This window comes from Colossoma macropomum, unplaced genomic scaffold (genome assembly GCF_904425465.1).
Source record: "Colossoma macropomum unplaced genomic scaffold, Colossoma_macropomum, whole genome shotgun sequence".
Taxonomy (NCBI): Eukaryota; Metazoa; Chordata; class Actinopteri; order Characiformes; family Serrasalmidae; genus Colossoma; species Colossoma macropomum.
Window position 1 is genome coordinate 16,067,082 of NW_023494799.1, and position 22,685 is coordinate 16,089,766.

Below are 22,685 nucleotides of genomic sequence, written 5' to 3' on the forward strand. Positions count from 1 at the left end.
TATAGCAGCTGTAGGTTACATGTTGTTGGCTATCTAGTAGCGCAGTATAGTTAGCATCTAGCTAACCCTACTGCAGCTGGTCTAGATGACTCCAGTCCTGGCAGGCCACAGCACTGCAGGCTTCTGTATCATTAAACACAGCTGATTCAACTGATCAGCTAATTAGTTAGGCCTTCATGAATAGAATCCAGAGAGTTAGAAGATGGAAAAAGGCAAATCTCTGCAAACATGTGGCCTTCAAGGAACCCAGCTGGACACACCTGGCCTAGATGTAGTTGATAAACAAAATCATGTTTTTACCTATGGTTTGTTTAGAAATGTTCAATATACTCACAGTTTGTGACTGCAGACAGGCAAACATTTGTGAGATCCTGCTAGTGTGGGTTTCCTCTTTTTTAATGATGCACACAAAAGCAACTTAAGTGCTAATAGCTTTCTACTTTAGGCACAGAGTTTTAAGGATACATTATTTAACACATTCAGTTGACATATGAAACAATAACTTACACAGTTTGTACTGTACAAATTTAATCTTCTTGTTAAATATTTCCATATGTTGCTCCACAATTTGGCCAGTTGGCTAAACATGAGATTTTTTCTCTTGTCTGTATTTGAATCAATAGCTCAAAAAAGTCAAGTAATCTAAAAGTAATGAAAAGTAATCAGATTATGTTATTTTAATATAGTAATTGTTTTGATTATGTTAAAGATTAGATTTTTAACAGGTAATTACTAATCAGTCCTGGAATGCATTTTTACCGTATCTCTCCCAACACTGATAGTGGACCTCATAAATGGTCACTGAGTGTGACTACATGAGTCCATATAAACCCATGTACACACTGCATCCACCACAATATCTGTATTGTGCTACCACAGTCTTTGGTCTTGTGCTGCCTTAAAACAAGAGCCACACATCAATCTAACCTACATGTGCATTCAGTAAATGCTCAGATTTGATGTACTTTTGACTTCACTGTTTCCCTGTTTATCTATTATATGTGACATGTATGATATGATTACCTTTGGGTTAGGTTTGGGGGTCCTGCAGAAAGAGTGGTCCTCCCTTGTCCACAGTGACTTTTTAAAAGTGTTTCACAACAGAGAGACAACAGTCAACATTTTGCCAAGAAACCTCTCTATTCAATTATTGTTTGAAATTGTGTTGACATTTTCCCTCTGTGTTAATTTATCATTTTCATCAAGCAAATGTAATTACCTTTTAATGAGACCATTTTCAGGTCATTACTCTAATGAGAATTTTATTATGGAAAGTTTCTACACTGTTGGCCAGAAAGGGACGCAATCCAAACACATGCTCATAAAAGTGCAAGGAATATTAAACGCTCTCCGCTGCTCTGCTGATGCAAATGCAGGTAGATAAACAAAAGAGCTCACTATGCAAACCAAACAGCTCTGAGATCTGAGAGAGCTGCACAGTGAGAGCTTCCATTACTGCTCATAAAACAGAATTATATAGACGCTAAGTGGGAACCTAGCTGAGTTGGTTAGCAATCCTGTTTAAAATCCTGATTACTCAGTTTTAGAACTTTTCTGACAACTGTTTATCTATAAACTACACAGTTTTCACTATTGGCATGAAAATCTCTCAGCTATTCACTACATAGCTGCATAGTTACGTAGCTACGGGCTTGTTTATGTTAGATCTTCTTAGCTATAGATCTTTCTTTTTTCTGTCTTTGGGATGATTTACCTAAAATAATCTGAAGAATTCAGTACAGCTTTATTGTGGAACTGACTGAAAGGCTGCAGTGACCTAAAAATTGTAAACCTCAATTAATATCAAAATGCTGGATATATATAGAATATATTAAGTGTGAAAAATGTATTATGTCGTATGGAAAAGTTTGAATAGCTCAGGTCAAATGATATGTTTTGTTGATTTTCTAAGTGACTCATTTACAGAGAACAAATTTTAACGTGACATTTTTCTGAAAATTTAGAGCACAATGTATGTTTATTTGCTAAAATGTGCCTTAATTTTGTACAGGCCACATTTTACAAACGCATCTCCAAAAAAGTTGGGATGCTGTGCAACATGTAAATAAAAACAAAATGCAATGATGTGCAAATCATTTAAACCCTATATTTCATTGAAAATAGTATAAAGACAACAGCAACACGTTTCAAAAAAGTTGGGATGGGAGCCAACAAAAGGCTGGTAAAGTTGTGAAATGCTAAAAAAACACCTAGTTGTTGATTGACAAGAGGACAGTAACATGACTGGGTATACAAAGAGCATCCCAGAGAGGCTGAGTCGTTCAGAAGTAAAGATGAGGAGGGGTTCACCACTCTGTGAAAAAGTGCATGATCAAATAGTGCAACAATTCAAGAATAACATTTCTCAACATTAAAACAGCAAAGAACTTTTGCTTTTCGTCATCTGGGGTACATAATAACATTAAAAGATTCAGAGAATCTGGAGAAATCTCTGTATGTAAGGGAAAATGCCAAAAACCAGTATTTGGTGGCCGTGATCTTTGGGCCCTCAGAATGCACTGCATTAAAAACAGACATGATTCTCTAGTGGAAATCACTGCATGGGGTCAGAAATACTTCTGAAAACCACTGTCTGTGAAAACAGTTTGTCGCTGCATCAACAAATACTAATTTAAAAATCTTAAATGCAAAGAAGAAACTGTACATAAACAGGATACAGAAATCTCTGGGCTCAAGCTCATTTAAAATGGACTAAGTGGAAAAGTGTCCTGTGGTCCGACAAATCAACATTTGAAATTCTTTTTGGAAATCATGGACGCTGCGTCCTCTGGGCTAAAGACCACTCAGCTTGTTATTAGTGCACAGTTCAAAAGCCAGTATTCATGATGGTATGGGGGTGCATTAGTGCACATGGCATGGGTGACGTGCGCATCTGTGAAGGCAACATTAATGCTGAACGATATAAACACGTTTTGGCAACATATGCTGCCATCCAGACAACGTCTTTTTCAGGGAAGTCCTTGATTATTTCAGCAAGACAGTGTCAAACCACACCCTGCATGTATTACAACAGCATGGCTCTGTATTAAAAGAGTCTGTGTGCTAAACTGACCTGCTTGCAGTCCAGACCTGTCACCACTGATAACATTTCGTGCATTATGAAATAAAAAATACAACAAATGAGCCCCCGAACTGATGAGCAGCTGAAATCCTGTATCAAACAAGAATAGGAAAATATTTCACTTTCAAAACTATAGTAATTGGTCCCCTCAGTTCCCAAACGTGATTGTTAAAAGTTGCTAAAATAAGAGATGATGAAACACAGTTACATGCCCCCGTCCCAACTTTTTTGGAACGTGTTGTTGGCATCAAATTCAAAGTGGGCGTATGTTTTTTTTACAATAAAGTTTCTCAGTTTTAACATTTGATTTGTTGTCTTTGTACTATTTTCAATTAAATGTAGGGTTTAAATGTTTGCACATCATTGCATTTTGTTTTTATTTACATTTTGCACAGCTTCCCAGCTTTTTGGAAATGGGGTTGTATATTTTATTTTTTTCCAGTACGCTAAATTCAGCAATTTGTAGCATTGTAAATACTGTAAATATCCAAGGTCTGAATACTTGTTTTTCATATTCTATTTTTTTCTGTGGGACTGCAGTTGGAACTAATTCAGTAGACTACTCTCCATATATTTTTTTCTGTAATTCAGGCCTAGAAGCAGGCAGAAGGGTATAAGAAGCTGGTGGAGTATATTGGATCAGTGTCCTAAAAGGCATGATGTTGAACTGAAGAAGGTCACTGCCTCTTTTTACAGCATGATGCAGTTAAAAAAAAAAAAGCAAACAAACAAAAAAAACCTTGTGACCGCATGGAGGCATGCCTCACATTTCACAACATGTAATTTACAACCAGATGCTACCCAGATCTGCTCTGAAAGTGTGACAGATCCAGGCAAGAGGAAGGAGGGGGGGGGGAGGGGGCAGCCCTGGTGGGTGTATTTGACAAGCAAGTGCTGAACTATTTGTAGGCTGTAAATAGTGTCCGAAACGTCTGGCTGGTTTTGAGTAAAAAGAAGCCTTCCTCCAGCCTGAGTCTGCATGTAGTGTGTACTGAGGTGAACGAGGCGTTCTGGCTGCGACTTATTCAGCAAATGATCCGAGGATGTTAATGTGAAGTTCACTGCCATTTGTTCAAAGTTCAACAAACGCATCTTTAGATTTCACATAATTTATGTTTCATATTCTACTCCAGCTGGAACTCCAGCTGAGATTTTGTGACGTGACTTCGGGGGAAACAGATTTTAGGTAAACTGCAGGATCATTGTAATTCTACAAAGAGACTTTGGTGTTTTTTCCGATCCTCGTGTAATTTTACCCTCAATCACTCCCAGTTAAACACATATCGTCACACTAAAATTACTCTTCCCAGACCATTCTTCACCAGCTAAATTACACGCTTACGGAGAACCAATCAGCAGTCCCAACTCCAAAAAGGAAATGTTCATTGTAGCACATCCCAACCATCCCAAACCTTCTTTTACATTCTTGGCAAAGCCATAAACCACTCAAACCAGGGCAGTGAAATTACCACCTGTCAACTCAGAAGTCTCAAAGGACAAAAGTACAATTCAAAGGACAAAGAGAATCTCTGTATACATATATTTGAAGTGATAAAGAAGCTATAATGGATCATTCTACCTAATTGAAAACGCGTTCCAGACTTTTGACTGACTTGGACTAAAATCCTTTTTCTTTAAATGACCCTAAACCTTAATTACGTTTATTTTATTAAAATAAATGATTGATTATTCCATTTTGTCATAACACTGTGACACTTTATTCTGAGTGGTCCTGTCTAGATGAAACAAACACTCAACAGACTCTCAGTAACATATAAAAAATATGAGGGTTAGGATTAGGCTTTGGGTAAGGTTGTGTTAGGTTAGGTAACAATACATCTACTTAATGTAAGTAATGTATCAACAGTATGTCTTCAAGATTTTTACTTCAATGTATTCAGATGCTTCACTACTGCTACTTCACTGATATGTTGTTGATGTGTTACTGACAATCTGTTAAGAGTTTATTAATCATCTACAAAGGACCACTCCAAATAAAGTGTTACCCATAACAGTTCTGAAACTTTACCAAATGCCTCTGTCGTGACAATTTTAGCTAATTTTGGGCATAATTTAGAAATGCTAGCCAGTACACGACTAGCAAACACAGCTTCAAATGGTTGTACACACATAAAATCTAAATATTTTTCATTAAAACACAAGAAATTTACTTAATTGCAGAAATATGTGTTTTGGTAGTGACAGTTTGTACTGTTACATGCTGATTTTCAGACGTTGGGACACTTTACTTCAAAATAATGGGATCTCACCATGCTGCCATGAGGGATGCAGTCTCACTTACTTTTTAAATAGTGTTTTACTGTGGGACTGCAGTTTAAACCAATTCAGTACAATGGTCCCAATCAGTTTATACATCACTATAGACCACTGAGATTACTACTGACCATTATGCAATTAGATTCATGCAGTTGTTGTAGTACAAACCAAAAAGGGGCCCTACAGCTGTCTTTGGCAGGAAGATCAGCATATGTCTTAAAGGTGATGAAAGTAATAGACCTTAATTAACGACCTAATTACGATGACTGAAAGGCCAGAAGTGTTAACAGCAGATATGGGTAGAGCAGCCTAGACCCGTGCTCAAGTAACAGTATTAATATTTGGGTAAAATAATGACACGAGTAAAAATAAAAGTATCTTCCCAAAAACAACTTGAGTAGAGGTACAAAAGTATAAGGTCAAAAACAAATCAAGCACTAAGTAACTAAGTAAGATATGCAGTGGAAGCATCTATCAGCACAGCACTAAGGGTTGTGCGCTCTCTATTCCTCTCTTTCTGGCATTTTTTTGGTCTAAAAGAAAAGGCTAAAGCTCCAAAGTCAAAGGTGTGACCAATCACAAAACATAATGAAATTAAAAATAAACAACAAAGGAATTAGTAGCTAAATATGAATGGTGAAAACGTAAAGTAGATTCCTTTACTTACTAATTTACTTACATAATATTATATAACTAATATACTTGTAATTATATGCTGATTTGAAAATACAAATCCAATATTTTTGGAAAATACAAAATACAAATGCATCAGTACATTAAACTCATAACTGTCTATGAGTCTCACAAGAAATATATAATTAAATGGACATCCCAAAGAAAGCCACAAGAACCTACCTACCTTATATTATAAAGTAGAATAAAAAACCCACCAACCTGCCTTTCATCTCTTGACTTAACTCCTGTATACTAGAAGCACATTAATCCTCACTGACATGCCTGCTGCTTGATTTATTTTCCACTTAAAGGAAAAAAATGCAACAAAACGTGTCCTTAAAACGTCAGTAACACAGTCACTAAGTTAGGTAAATATTTAACGAAGAAGAGCATGTTGTGCGCTTATCTTGCAGCTCACTAAATGAGGATTTGTCAGCATTGTCAGTGTTTTTTTTTTCTTTTTCATCAATGCCACATACTGCTAAAGAAAACACTGCAAATAGTGCTGGTGAAGGCTGCTGTCGGGTGGCAAATATTTGCTTCGCACTAAGAGAGCAGGCCGCTAACTGAAGCCGGCCGAGGCAATTTCCTCCTTCCTCTATCTGAACGATAAATCCTCTCTCTTTATCTTATGTCGTTAGTCAGTGGGGTCGCATATTGAAAATACCTGGAATCGCACAGACGTCCCTGGCAGGTACAGCATCGGGTGCAGTCGCAGTCAGAGGTGGCCATTACTCGGGCAGTCTAACGTGGTCAGGCTTCTGTCAACAGATTATTCAGCAGGGCCAGGCTGACTGGCAATAAAAGATTGACATGCCACTCTTGGGAAGAGTGCAGCATGCACGTTTGTCAATATTGTTTTGTGGGCTGGAGGGGAGGGCTTCTGACAGTGGCCATCAATTGGTGAACGTAAAACTCACTGTGCTCCTCCGGCCCAGCCTCCAGTCAGGAATCCACTCAGCAGGCTGTTAATCTTGCACATTCAAGCCCACTCAGAATGAGGGAGCGCAACAGTATGGTAATAACCCTCAAACAACAGTGATAAATCCGGGTCAGCTCTAATGTGCTGGCCGGGCTCTCGTATTGCTTACTTTAACAGTTATGCACTTGGTCTTGTGTCACTGAGGTTGGGCTAAGTAGCAGTTTATGAAAGAAAGGCTTTTTGCTTATGAAAGTGTAGCAAAAACAATATAAGCTATTTTTGACCCTTAATTCATTTTAAAATTGTGACTTTGATGGGAAAGCACCAAGGCAGAGAAGTCAGGAGTCAAATATGTCAATCTAGGTTGCAAACTGCTAAAGATTTGACTCATTTTGAACTGCTTTTGGCTATTTTTGCAGCCACCGCTGATTGTTGTAATCAGAGCTTGCCTGCAAAAGAGTTCAATAAACATATTCCATTCATTAGCTGCTTCCATACTGAGCAATCAAGCAAAGGACCAAACAGCGTACAAAAGTAGCTTGTTCAGTCACCTTTGGCTTTTTAAAGTCTAAGCTCTGGACGTCAAAAGCACATATCTGTAGGTCACTATGCATGAAAGATTTTGACGTCCTTTCACATGGAGACTTTTATCCTGATCCTTTGTACGCTTTGGACACCTAAATTGTTTTGTGCTGAGATTTGTGGTTGTTGCTGCAGAGTAGTCGCATACAACTGCAATGTCTCACTAGTGATTCATACATTTGTTCAGTCTTTGAAGGAAGACATTAGTTCTGTTCCTCCTTTCAATGTCTAATCCTTATGATTCTGTAAGTCTTATGGTAAATTCAGAGGGCAACCTGTATATATACATGTATATATATATATATATATATATATATATCGCTGCTGTCGGAACAAAACCTCGTATGTCCATTTTTGTCGTTTTTCAGTTTTTGTCGTAATTCATAAATGCCTGTTGCTCTTTACATTGTGTGTAACTTTCATGATGAATGGACCAAAAGAAATGGCTTAAAAAAGTCTGGTTCCATTGACTTACATTAAAAGTAGATTTTTTCCTTCTCCTGTAAAATTGTTATACATATAAAACACAACTGCGTGAAAGATTATACAAAAGCCAAATGTCTAAATTAGGTAACTTCCCTGTGTCATCCAGACACTGGATTCCCCAGCAGCTAATTCAACGACTACAGTATCAAGTTGTGTATGGGTGCATTCGTTAAGGCCCCCATTCATTCACAGCTCGCTTGTTAAAGGTCGTCTGGAGCGACTGTGCGATCTTTTCTGTCAAGCATGGTGAAGGCTGCCCGGTAGCCAGTAGCATATACTTCAAAGATTCCCTTCATAGCAGGACAAGCACAATCGCTCCGGGTGAATGGCACAACACTGTGGGGGGTTGAGAATGCTCGTCTGGTTGTAGGCTTTTTGTTCTACATCCAGCAGGCACCTTCCTGGCCACGTAACCCAAGACAAACAAGAGCCTCCGCACTTGTTCGGTCCATTAAATAAAATGGTGAGGATTTCTGAGAAGTCACGGTATGGCAGGTGTCATACAAAGCTGTGTCATAACCTTGGGACTCTGGTAGAGATATGTCAGTTATTCACATGCTTTTCCTGATATAACTCTAAACAGTGGCTTGTCAGCGCTGTTACTGATGTAAGTTTATACACAGGGCTCGTGAAGGTCGAGTGGAAAATTCTGCCTGGATTCACACTTTGGCTTTTCATGTTCCACCGGTGTGGTCTAAGGGCTAATGCATCACTAGCTTCTCACTGATCAAAGGACAATACATTTGCTTAAATGCAGCATAACAGCTGCTTTTGAATAGTGTTGTTACTGACATCGAACATTATATCTCTGGGAAGTCACACATTCAATAATTACAGATGTCATACTTTTCAGTTCTGCGGTAGCAGTAAACAGGATTTGGGGCAGTGCTCCCCCATTGTTAAAGCAACTTCATGAAATCTTCATTAAAAATCAAATTTACATTATTTGTAATGATCAGCCAAGACATGTCTGCTGACCAAAATTTACCTTTCGTTTAATGTTGGAGCTACAAAGCCAACATTCCCGACAAAGTTAATAGTCACCCAAATCTTTTCCATTAAAATAAATCCCCAAAATTTCTCTCAGAACGCATCCAGGTCTCATTAAGGTCGCACAGACTTGTCGACGATTGAGATGGTGGTAAGTTTTGGAAAAAGTTTTGGGAATGTATTTATGGAAAAGATTTGGGTGACTACTGACTTCTAGTCAGGGCCGGCTCTAGCCTTTTGGGGGCCCTAAGCAAAATTTGTACCTCACTTAATAGGTGGAGCCCTCATTGCTTCTAGTGTTTGTTAGCAATATTAGCCTTGTAGCTCCAGCACTAAACTAAAGAAGCAAAATTTGGACATCAGTCATTGGTCTGTTTCTAAACACAGAACTGTTATTAACCAGATTTCACTTGTGTGGTGGATTGAGTAGTAGGATGTAGTGAGTGTGTGGTATTGGTCACAGTAGCGACACTGTAGGTTTTCACAGGTTGATGTCATAGCTAGGTTGAGAGTGGTCCACACACAGACTTATCCAGACAAGAATGGCTCTGTGGACAAAAATAAGCTGCTGATAAAGGGCTAGAGGATAGCTAACAGAAATGTGCATGGCAATAGGTGGGCTACAGTCTCTGTACACCTGTACACCAGTGAGATGGACCCACAAGGTCAGGAGTTCTAATAAAGTGGCTGGCGAGATTTAAGCTGTAAACTTTTGCAAACTTTCAAATGTACAGGGAAATGCACTGTTTTGCTTGACTTGACCCGAGGGTCTACAAATATGCTCAGTTCCACTGTGCTGCTCTCCCCATTTCATTAAACACACAGTGAAATTCATGAGACCACAGTGAACCAGAATGGAGACCAGGCTGACTGAATAAGGGTTTTAGACGTTGTGTCGCCTGAGCAGAGCTGCTTGGCCCCAGCTGCCACTTCAAATGCTGTTTGTACACCCACTGAGAGAGAGAAGATTGGGGAAATGGTAGCTTCTATAAAATCATATACCCTGCATGGTGCGACACAACTGGCCTTCTGTTGTGTTTGGACAAAAAAGTTATAGTATTGCAGCAGGCAAGGTTATGAGAAAACATGAAACATGTAGCTTTGGTGTACAGCATTGTAAATCAGAACTGGCTGGTTATGTTCATCACAAAATGGACAAGCCAACTAAAGTCTCAATCGCAACTAAATCTAATCTAATTGATGTTCTGTGGTGACGTTAAGCTTAACCCATACAGCACTGCATGCTGCTAACAACAGAAAGCCACACAAACTAGACAATACATGTGGTGCCCCATAGTCAGTTCTTGTAGATTGTTCATAGTGTTCATTTACAACCCTTGTACGTACTGTTAGTTTATGTATACTGCATTCAAATTGCAAATAGAATGAAAAGCATACTGGATTTAATCAGTAGGTAGATCTGCGGGGCGACTGCGCACAACTACACACAGTCAGCTGTGATGTTTTTTGTGCTAACATACTCCCTCTTGTGCTGTATTGGTTGATTATTTTCCAGTTGCAATTAAGTTCTTTTGAATGCCAATTTCCCAAAAGAGGTTTTATTTCAAAATAATGTGAGGCTTGTACATGCTTTTAGCAGGTTTTTGCTGATCTATTCTGTCTAGCTGAATGCCAAATGCAAGTTTCAAATGTCTGTGTTCATGTTAAAGCTTTGAGTTAATGCTATAAAATGTGAATATACATCGCTGCTAGTTTGGTGTGTAGGGAATTCCTTTGTGGGTACTAGTGGAAATTAACATTATGCTACTGGTATTAAAAGCAAATAGGTGTAAGTAGCCTATCTATTCTCAATTATTCATGTAAATATATACACATATTTAAAATACAAGAAGCAGGTTTGGGGAGCCCCTCAAAACAACAAAACCCATACAAGTTAATACAAAATTACACCACTGATTACCATGTTGGTGTCACTGCTGTGTTGAGAATGGTTCACCACTTAAATGATATCTGGTCATCAGTACCTTTCCACTGATGGGCATAATGAAGGAGGGTTGCCAAATTCTGTTTCTGATATAACTTGTTCTGATAACCTGAATGGCCAAAGTATGAAGGCAAAATAAACTGGTACCTAATAAACTGACAACTCAATGTACGACCATGGACAAAGTGGCCGCCTGGATAAATTGACACTACCCTTTTAAGTGCTAATGAAACCCAACAAAATCCACTGTTATTGTGGTTCTGTTATTCTCTTGTACCTTCTATGAGGATGGGTGCACTAACCTACTCAGTGAGAGCTCAGCAACCTCCTCTGTGTTCTAAGTGCTGATGGGACGTGACTGTGCCACACGCCGGCATGATTCATGGTGTATTAGTGCTGAAAATAGAACCAAGCAGAAGTGCAGTGTAGAACTGTAGGCTCCTACCGAGCGACCTGAAGGTCAGACAGCACAGGCAGGTCAACTTAGAAGTTGGGAGCCGGAGTCCAGCGCAATTTGCTGATTTCTTTGCTCTGACACAACAACTAAACATGGTAATTAACTGCTGAGTTGAGTCAGGTGTGTTTAAATAATAAGTTCTCCATCCCTGACATAGAGAAAATGGGACTCCTTACAATCATGCAAGGCCTGGTAGACCACCAAAACTCTCACCATCAGATGACCAGTACTTAAAGCTTTTTTCTGTCCATCTTTCCACTGTGAGAGGACAACAGTAGGAGTCTAAGAAGATGTGTAGGTTTCAAGAAGCTGTTAGTGATAAATGGAAATAGATAAAAATGAAGAAGCAACTTAAAGAAGCTGCTGGTGTTCTCGGAACAATGGACTGGCCACAACACAGTCCAGACCTCAATACTGCTGAATGTGCTTGGGATTACTTGGATTGTGAGAAGCAGAGCATAAAACCAACTTCTTGGAAAATTCTTGGAAAAGACAAAAAAGCATAGAAAAGTGGAGACACTAAATATTGAAAAAACTGATATTATACCTGGGTTTATTTCATTTCCAATCTTTTACACAGTACTGTACATGTGAACAGAGGTCCCTTCAACAAAGAAATGCTCACAATTTAAGACAGAGACACTTTTCGAGATTAATAAAGGCATTTGCTAAATTAATGCTCAGTATAATATTCTCAGCCAAATCAAAAAGAGAGAAGATGATGTTATTCATTGCAAGACCGCCCAATGTATGCTAGATTTTGTGCTAGTGTGATGAAGAAACTGCAGCTGTCTTCAAAAATGCTACCAAGTTTGATAAACAAACTGAACCAGACTTAAAAGTGAAAGTTGAAATGAAGCGTAAAGACCTCATGTCTCAAGGCTAAGAGTCCAATTTCTACGGCTGTTTGCTCAGACAACCCCAACACACCACACACGCCACACTCCATAACTACAAACACAATTACAAGCTCTTGATGAAAAAAAAACTCCAAAAATCCAAACACCAGATGTTGCATGAAAATCTCAAAATCTGATGAGCCCTAAATCAGTCCTATTTATTTTACTGACAATGGGCAAAATATCTCAAGAATAATTGGTGATATGCACTAAATGTTACTACATTTACTCATGAGGACTGTTTTCTTTTGCGATTATTTAAGTTCAAAAAAACATTCTGGTTCATTGAAAGCCTGCTTTTCAGGAATTTGGATCCTCTTGTTTGCAGCATAATTCAAGCACTTATATCAGCATCACCAGTGTTGGGCAGAATACTTTGAAAAAGTAGTGATGGCTGAGTATTAAGTCCACTGTCATAACAGTATTCAGTAACATATTTCATTACAATACATAAAACCATAACATATTCATAGCACATTTAGAATATATTTTGAATACATATTGTTAAGACACATGGGACAAACTCAGCTTTTGTAATTTCTCTCTAATTTACAGTTTCCCCACTGTTACTGGCTCGGTAGTTTTCTTCATGTAATTCTTCTGTTAATATTTTTTATGAAAAGTATATTTACACAATTTTGGCTCTCATTATTTGCTTCAGTCAATGGCTGCTCCCATAATTCCACTGTTCTCCCCTGAATTAAGCAAATAATTCACCATATCCCAATAACACAATCTTGCAAATTTGACTATAATATGGGTAGCTGTGTGATTTTTAGTCAATGGCCTTTATGTCATTGCCACAAAACACAGTTTATTCACTTCTGAGGAAGCTGTTCAGTTTCATCATCCCTCAAAAGAGTAACACTGAGATTAATAACAGACTTATCTCTTTTATTTATCAGTCTACTCAGGCTTTAGCAGAGCTCATTAAAACTCAGATAAATAACTGATCATCACATTTATTTGTAGGTAGGGCTGCATAATAAATCATATTTTATTGCTGTTGTGATATAAATCTCTGCAATACATATTTCTTATTTTTTATTTTGCAGAATAATAAATGGTGCTTTTGTAATTTTGTATTTTGCTTTTTGTTTAAAGAGGGGTTTAAAAAGAGGTTTGTTAGTTTTCTGTTTACACATCCCAAAAAAATGTCTGCACTGGTGTTACATCCAGCCAGAGAAACATTATTTTAATAGTAATTTTTTGGTTCTCATATCGTCATTGTAATATCTGACAGCTTTATCAAACATCGCATTTTATGTCAATATCATGCAGCCCTATTTATCAGTCTACTCAGGATTTAACAGAGCTCTGTAACGCTCAAATAAATAACTAATCACATGTGATTTCTCAGTCTACTCAGGCTTCAGGAGAGCTCAGTAATGCTGAGGTTACTAACTGATCATCACATTGATTATCAGTCTTAGGCTTTAGCAAGAACTTCAGTGTTTGTAAAGAAGCCTTTTTAGAGCTCTTCTTTAGAGTACATCTCCACGTGCCGTGCACTGATGGTAAAATAGTTAATAAACAAGCATCAAAGGCGTTTCTTTTAAAGATGGTATATATTTTAACTTTAGTGGGTAAGTATTCTACAAGTATTCTTCTAAAAATGTAAAAGGTGTTTTGAACTCTGATAATGTAACTTTGACTGAAAATAGATACTTAATTCCTGTATTCTGAATACAAACAATGGTTGCATCCCAACCTTAAGCATCTCAATAATATAAAATCACAATGTACCTTTATTAGATCCCAATTACTTTAATGATTATCTAGTAAGCAGATTAAGACAAATCATTCAAGGAAGTACAAGGAGAAAGTAAAAGGAGGATTTTTGACATTTTCATGCAGCTGAATCTTGCAGAACTGTCTTACCTTCAGGTGTTTCGAGCCAAAGTCAGCACTTGTCAGTAGCGGTTTAAATGTTTCTGCGGAGCCAGGTTCTGAGGGACTATTAGAGACACAGTTGTGCTAATGCTGGGCATAAGCCCCATGCTTGAAATATTTGACATAGCTTGTAGTGCAATAAGAGTGACAAGCACGATAGACTCACTTGCTGTCACGCTTAAAATTAGTCATCTAGTGTGTGTGTGTGTGTGTGTGTGTGTGTGTGTGTGTGTGTGTGTGTATATGCGTGTGTTTGTGTGTGTGTGTGTGTGCACGGAAACAGAAACCTTGGCACTAGTAGAGCAGGTAGAGTAGCCTGCTTTTCTACATCATTTGAACATGGCAGCTGTCCTTTTTTGTTTTGTATAATTTCATAATGGATCAACAGAAATGCTCCAAAATTGCTTGGAATAAAATCTCTTTACAATAACTTACATTGAAAGTAAAGAATGTTTTTGACGTCTCCTGTAAAGTTACTATCTTGGAGATTTTTCGAAACGCTGAAGTTCCAAAGATAGAGGTGTGACCAAACGCAAAGCAGTATACATGTCATCACCAACAAAACATAATGAAAGTGGCTAAAAAAGTAGTTAACTTAGGCTGCGTTTACACAGCAGGTAAAAGTGGCCCAAATCAGATTTTCTCACCAAATCCGATTTTTTTGTTTGGCTGTTCACATTATCTTTTAAATGCGACCTGTATGCGACATCAGTCTGAACAGATCAGCTCCTAAACCGACCCGCATGCGCAAAAGAACAATGCTTCACGTGGCGGCTCGTCCAGAGATAAACAGTCATGACGGCCAGTGAACGCCTGTCGCTCCCGCAGTTTTCAGTTTCGTCTTCGCCAGCATCACAGGAGCGAGTATAAAGTTCCAGTGGTTGACAGCTGAGCTGGGCTCATCACCCAGAATGTGTTCGAGTTCGCCGTAAAAAGGGCTCGTTATTCGGCCGCGGCCACTTCTTTGGTTCGTGTCCTCGGATTCTTAAACTGTTCTCTGACGCTGCAGCCTCGGGCTCCTCCGGCCGCGTTCGGCCGTTTCGTCCTAAACCTCTTCGATCACGGAGCGGTTTGATGAGTCTCATCTAATATTTTAGTACAGAAACATCAGACTAAACGTTTATGAGTCTCAGCAGCGCGAAATTATGACGAATGTCGAGTTGTACTGACGTAAAAGTCTCATGAATTCCGATCTGGCTGTTCAGACTGAGTCGCATTGCCGCAGATCGGATACGGATCTGATTTCAGTACCACATATGAAAGCGTCTCAAATCGGAATTGAAAATGTCAGATTCAGTGCGGTTTTTGCTGTTCACACTGCCACACAGATGACACATCTGTGTCACATTTGAGGAAAAAGATCGGATTTGGGCCACTTTTACCTGCTGTGTAAACGTAGCCTTAGATTCCTTTACTCACTAATATACTTACGTAAAAGTAAAAGTATTAAGATTAATACTCTCCTGAGTATTTTCTTAATACTCAGGAGAGTATTAATCTTAATTACAAATCCATCTATATTTTACTCTACGTACATGTACTTGAGTAAATTTAACTACTTAGTACCCATCTCTGCTAGTGAGTAAGGGGGAACGTGCTGACTGACCAATAGGCAGTCATCACTAATATGTGATGTATTCTTTTAAAACTTGTCTTGTGGCATCTCTTTGGAATATGAAACTTACACAGTACACTATGTGATAAACATAAGCAATTTGTTTAGTTGTGAACTTCAGTGAAATTTTGATGGATTTGTACTTGAAAATGATTTAAGTCTTTCATCTTTAGTTCCTAATAGCTTTTTTGGGCTTTAATGTCATTCTGTTCTTTTGGTTTAGCTCCCGGTCTGCTTTGCTGTACAACACTCACTTTAAGCCTTATCATTTTACAACCTATTTCCAAAAAAGTTGGGATGATGTAAAAAAATGTAAATAAAAACGAAATGCAATGATGTGCAAATCATTTAGGCCCTACATTTCATTGGAAATGCTTCAAAGACAACATATCAAATGTTGAAACTGAGAAATTTTATTGTTTTTTGAAAAATGTATGCCCATTTTGAATTTGATGCCAACAACACATCCCAAAAAAGTTGGGACGGGGCAACAAAGGCTGGTAAAGTTGTGTAATGCTCAAAAAAACATCTGGTGGTTAATGGTCAGTAACATGATTGGGTATAAAATGAGCATCCCAGAGAGTCTTTGAGAAGTAAAGATGAGGAGGGGTTCACCACTCTGTGAAAGACTGCATGATCAAATAGTGCAACAATTCAAGAATAACATTTCTCAACATAAAATAGCAAAGAGCTTTTGCTTTTCATCATCTACAGTACATAATAACATTAAAAGATTCAGAGAATCTGGAGAAATCTCTGTATGCAAGGGACAAGGCCAAAAACTAGTATTTGCTGGCCATGATCAGATTTCCACTACAGACATGATTCTGTAGTGGAAATCACTGCATGCTCAGGAACACTTCTGAAAAACACTGTCTGTGAAAACAGTTTGTTGCTGCATCAACAAATGCAAGTTAAAACTCTTAAATGCAAAGAAGAAACCACATATAAACAGGATCCAGAAATGCTGCCACCTTGTCTGGGCCCAAGCTCATTTAAAATGGACTGAGGGGAAGTGGAAAAGTGCCCTGTGGTCCGACCAATCAACATTTGAAATTCTTTTTGGAAATCAACACTGCATCCTCTTGACTAAAGACCACTCAGCTTGTTGTCAGTGCACAGTTCAAAAGCCAGTATTCATGATGGTATAGGGGTGCATTAGTGCACATGGCATGGGTGACTGGATAAGGCACCATTAATGCTGAACGATATATACATGTTTTGGCAACATATGCTGCCATCCAGATGACGTCTTTTTCAAGGAAGACTTTGCTTATGTCAGCAAGTCAGTGTCAAACCACATTCTGCATGTGTTACAACAGCATGGCTCTGTATTAAAAGAGTCCAGGCGCTAAACCTGTCACCACTGAAAACATATGGCACATTATAAAATGAAAATACGACAAAGGAGACCCTGAACTGTTGAGCAGCTGAAATCCTATGTTAAGCAAAAATGGGAAAACATTTCACTTTTAAAACTACAGCAGTGTCTCCTCAGTTCCCAAATGCATATAGAGTGTTGTTAAAAGAAGAGGTGATGAAACACAGTGGTAAACATGCCCCCATCCCAACTTTTTTGGAACGTGTTGTTGGCATCAAATTCAAAATGGGCATATATTAAAAAAAAACAATAGAATTTTCAGTTTTAACATTTGATTTGTTGTCTTTGTACTATTTTCAATGAAATATAGGGTTTAAATGATTTGCACATCATTGAATTTTGTTTTTATATCCTGGCTTCCGTCCAGTGACAGGTGGGATAGGCTCCAGCACCCCGCGACCCAGAAGGATGAGCGGCGTAGAAAATGTGCGTGTGTGTGAATTTTGTTTTTATTTACATTTTGCACAGCATCCCAACTTTTTTGGGGTTGTACTTTAGGCCAATCTCTAGTCTAGCTAGTAGCTAACGAAACTGCAAAGAGATTTAAGACGAACATCAGTAATTTGGAAACGAATGGACTGATTTGCGTTTATGAGCACTCACCTGGTTTCCTGATATGTTTAATCTGTAATGAGAAACTGTGAAACACTTGCGAAGTCACAAGTCGTGAAGCTGAAGTCCTCTTCTCATTCGAATTTTCCCATTCCATCTTAAATGGTGCAGTAGTTACATTCTGGTGTCTCAGGCACCATTTAGGGTGGAATGCGAAACATTTTACAAGAAACTACTCCACTTTTGTGGAGAGGTTTCCTGCCGGAGTTGCGAGAAAAGTGGCTATAGCTGAGCTAAAGCTTAAAGCAAAGTAAGTCTGCGTTTTTATTTCTTTTCGATTTTTTTGCCTATAGTAGTACATAAGTACATACTGAGACATATTTATAGCCAAGATGGTAAAATGGACATTAAATGTTGTGACAAAGGTGGTTTGATTTTTATTGAAAGGACAAAATGACTCTTCTTAACATTTGGGTTGCCAACACCTGTACTAGCTAAACCAAAATAGATCTAGACATAAATAGTTTGATTCCAAAAGTCAACTATCAATGTCAACACTCAAAAATGATCAAGGGCTATAAACTATATATAAACAACTATAGAATTCATCTTTCAACTAACTGTCCACCTGTGACAAAATAATGAAAATGAACTTTGGGAAGATGGCTGAATGTTTTTCCTGTTTAATCTCACTTTCCAAAGTTTTCTCCTTCGCTGGTTCAGCTCTTCAGCCTCTTTCCCATTATGATGTCAGACAGCTGGGATGCTATTTAAGCTTACACTACTTTGTTTTTTGCTGCTGTTGTTACTACAGCCATAAACCACACAGCACACCAGATATATTTTATCTGTCAGGACGCTTTATTAAGTAACTATGTACAAACAGAGGCTCTGCAAGCACTGCTGTCGTGTGACGCCAGTTGAATACTATCTATAATGACAGTTGACATGTTGACCTGTTGTAGGTACTAAGAAGTTACACTGCAGTGTATGCAGTACTCAATTGGATTTTTCTTATCTGCTACTTTTTAAATTCTACTTAAATTTCTTTTTGTTTTTTTGATAAGCTATTTTTACTTCTACTTAAGTCATCATTTCACTAAAGTAACCATTTTTTACTATTTTATTTGGATACAAATACACTAATGAAATTAAATGGTTAAAAGTGAGCTGACCTTCAGAAATCAAGCCATAGCTATAAAAATTATGCCTAAAAAAGCCAATTTCCACCGTTAGGACAATTTTGAAACAACTGGAGCTATAGTGAAACTGCCTGGAAGATACATACTGCAAACATGACTTGGTCACACAGGTTCTCCTCTACAGTATCCAGACAATTTGACCCTTTCTCTCTAGGAGGCCACAAAAGAGCTTGTTCAGTCTCTTCTCATCTCAAGGCTTGATCACTGAAACTCACTCTTGCTTAGTCTTCCTATGTGTGCCATCAGGCCCTTGCAACTGATCCAGATTGCAGCAGCATGGCTTGTCTTCTACCTTCCTATGTTCACTCATGTCCCTCCACTGCTGCGTTCCCTACATTGGATCCTGTGGGCACTGTTGCTGCCCACATCAGATTTAAAACCCTTGCCTACAAAGCCAAAAATGGACCTGCTTGGATCTCCTTACCTGATGATAATGGTCAAAACTTGATCTGTAACTTGAGCCCTTCAAGTACAGCTTGGCTTGCCCTGCCATTCTTCAAGATGCATGAAAAACAAGCATCAAGACTCTGCTCTGTCCTGTAACCCTGATGGTGGAACAAACTTCCACTGGCTGTCTGAACAGCAGACTCCCTCACTGTCTTCAAACACCAACTGAAGTCCCATCTCCTTGTGAAGCACTCTAGCAATTATTAAAATGTTTTTCACTAATGCAATGCCTTAATTCTGTATTTTCTTATTTTTCTTTCTAGGTATGAGCCTGTTTCTGGCAGTGTCTTAGCTCAAGGGTAGTTGGGCTCTAAACTGTTTGTACAAGTTAGGACACATTTTCAAATGGACAAAAAAAAATGGCTTTTAAGAATAGCGTCTGATAAATGCTGTAAATGTAAGTGTTAATTTTACCCCACCCATAATAAGGAGGATGGTTAAAAAAACTGTAACTTTAACTGGAAGCAGGTGCTATTGTAGTACTCGAGTCTCTCAAGTCTTGGTCTGAGACATAAACTAGTGGCCTTGGTCTTGTCTAGGTCTTGACTTCATATGGACTCAGTCCTCTCACTGTCTTGGCATAAGGTGGATCGGAAATTGTTGTCAAGACCAGCTGAGTGTGATGCCTCCATCTGAGGTAACTGTAAACTGAATTATTATTGAATATCAACAAAACCAGCTTATACAGTCCTTTCTTTACATCAGAGGTTCCCAAATTTTTGCAACTCGCACAAGCTTCCATGGACTAAAGCGATCAGATCGTGCTTTTCTGACTTCTAATGAGAAGGCTCATTTTCTTCTCACTGACTTTCACTGTTAAACTCAGTGAATTTTAAATGTATGTAATGTGCTATATGGGCCATTCTACAGAATTACTTCAAAACAAAAAAAAGCATTTGACATATTATTGTACAGATTATTGAAACAGTAATGAGCTAAAATCATTATTTATATGGTACTTCCTATTAGGAGGCGGCTGCCTGAAACCCTAACCCCTACATTTCAACTTGTGGAAATTCCTTCTGGGTCGCGGCGGGGCGCTGGAGCCTTGTGGAAATAAAAATTAAAATTAAAATTTCTTTTAAAGTGAAGTTGAAAGAGTTTAAATTTTGAATAAAAAACTTTATTAAAAGAGTTGCTGTCCCAGGTTTTCAAGTCATTATCAAAACATAGATATATGTTTTTTATAGATTTATTATTTTAGCCACACCCCTGCATTTCAGAGCAGGAAGTGAGACAGTATCCCTGTCCCTCATGGCCATGTGGTGAGAAGTTAGATCCCATTGTTTCAAAATAAACGCATCCCAAAGTCTGAAAATCAGTGTGTAACTTTTACGAATAGTCACTACCAAAACACATACTTTCTACAATTAGGTAAACATTTTGTGTTTTAGTGAAAAATAATTAGTTATAATAATAATAATAATTAATTTTTCTGTGTACAACTGTTCAAAACCTTTTTTGCTAGTTATGTACTGGCTAGCATTTTTTTAGTTATGCTCAAAATGAGCTAAACTTGTCCCTATTGAAACAGTCACTACCGAAACATTAGGTAAGGTTTCAGTTATTATTGTTTCGCTAGTGACAAAATGGAATATTCAATCATGCAAACATAATTAAGGTATAGGGTCATTCAACGCAAAATGATTTTAGTCTATTATTCTGTATAATCTGTTATTATAATGATTATTATCGTTGTTCTTTGATATACTGTAGACAATATGAAGAGGCAGCTTGTCCTCATTTGAGTGGACAGTTATCTCTAGAAAAGGTCCTGTAGTGTGTGTGGGTAGGGAGCACTTTTCACTGACCCAAGCTGCCATCTAGAGGAGCTGGTATCACATTACACGAGTATTTTCCCACAACACATTTCAAATGTATGGCCTGAATCAAACATTCACAATCTGCGTTCCAGTGAACATGAGTATCATGAAGTTTTCATGTGCGGAGACATAACCATAACACTCAGCCCAGGAGTGGAAAAGAATATACAATTATTTTGGGGGAAAAATGGGGACTAACTTACAACTTTTAGACTAACTTAAATGCTTTCTTATGTAATAACTCTATCATAACTTTCTTATGTAATAACTCGTAACTATATCACACATCATATCATATCGTAACTAAGTTAACTAAGCTAAATAATCGTTATTTGCCATCGCAATATCTCTTCACAACAAAACGCAACATTACCATCTCGTTTAAGTGGAACATCAAGCACCTTTCGCTCTAGTTTGTACGTTGGCAGAGCCCACCACAAGCCTGGCCTGATAAACATCAGCCCAAATCAAACCAATGTGAAAACCAAGACAAGAGATCAAAAGGACAGAGGTTAGAGAGAGCGGGAAAGAAAGCGAGAGAGACAGAGAGCGGAAAAAACACCTTACCCCTCTCTTCTCATGGCTCTTTCCACATATCTGTCTCGGAGCATGGTGCCCTGGTCTGCCGCAGCCCTTTGGTGCTTGTCTGGAGAGGAAAGAACTGGAGGAAGTTGCACTGATTAGGTTACGCTTGTGTGTGGAGTTTGCTATCTGAACTAGGAGAAAACACAATAAGCTTCTCATGAGTCTCTTACCTTATACAAAAAGACACGGACATCTGCATGGTTTTATGCACTGTGTTGAGAGAGCATGGTACCAAGACTACAAATACAACAAGACCTCATAGACAAAGAACACAGATGACAATAATCCCTGAAACATTTACATTTATACATTTGGCAGATGCTCTTATCCAGAGCGACTTACGGTTTAATCATGTTGCAGATGTAGGCGAAATGTAGCATTAAAAGTCTTGTCCAATGACTTTTATGGCGTTTTTTTTCTCTGGGCAGTTACGGTACAGCATGGTACGGTTACAGATCCAAATCCAGGACTATTTGTACCCTGGTGGAGTACCTGTATTTATTTCCCACCTTGTAGGTGAAGTTTCTCATGCAAGTTTAGTATCAAAAGTAAACAGTAGAAGGGTTTCAGGCTCTGATTCACATTTTACTCTTTTGGTTTAATGTGAAGTGTCACAGGCAGTGATTTTGGCTAGCTAGTGTTTCTTTTTTAATGACCGTAATCTGACTCCAGTGACACCACTGACCAATCACTGTGCACCATTACTTTCTCCTCCCATGTGTTCCGACTTGGTAACAAGGCTAGAGGAGAAGGGTAAACAAAGTCAGGACAGGTACTCAAGTACAGTACAGCTCACTCGGCAGTGCATATGACAACAAAATGCACCATCATGGATTTGTTACCATACTGCGCTGCCAGATAAACTAGTGGCA

The 22,685-nt window shown here is 38.4% G+C and overlaps 1 protein-coding gene across 5 annotated transcripts in view; it reads right to left on the reverse strand.

The window, feature by feature from the left end:
• si:ch211-247n2.1 (calcium-activated potassium channel subunit beta-2) overlaps nucleotides 1-22,172 on the reverse strand; it is a 42,548-nt gene extending 20,376 nt beyond the window's left edge. The window contains exons 1-3 of one of the 5 annotated variants that reach the window (XM_036587190.1): nucleotides 22,156-22,172; nucleotides 21,984-22,050; nucleotides 21,796-21,889 (exon numbers count right to left, since the gene is read on the reverse strand). In XM_036587190.1, coding sequence (XP_036443083.1) covers nucleotides 21,796-21,839 — 44 coding nt within the window. In that variant the 5' untranslated portion in view covers nucleotides 21,840-21,889; nucleotides 21,984-22,050; nucleotides 22,156-22,172. Of the gene's footprint in view, nucleotides 1-1,023; nucleotides 1,081-6,253; nucleotides 6,569-6,701; nucleotides 6,840-14,196; nucleotides 14,324-21,795; nucleotides 21,890-21,983; nucleotides 22,051-22,155 lie in introns of those variants that run through there. The other 4 variants (XM_036587188.1, XM_036587194.1, XM_036587189.1 and 1 more) reach the window with 4 other exon arrangements.
• Between the last annotated feature and the right edge of the window lie 513 nt (nucleotides 22,173-22,685).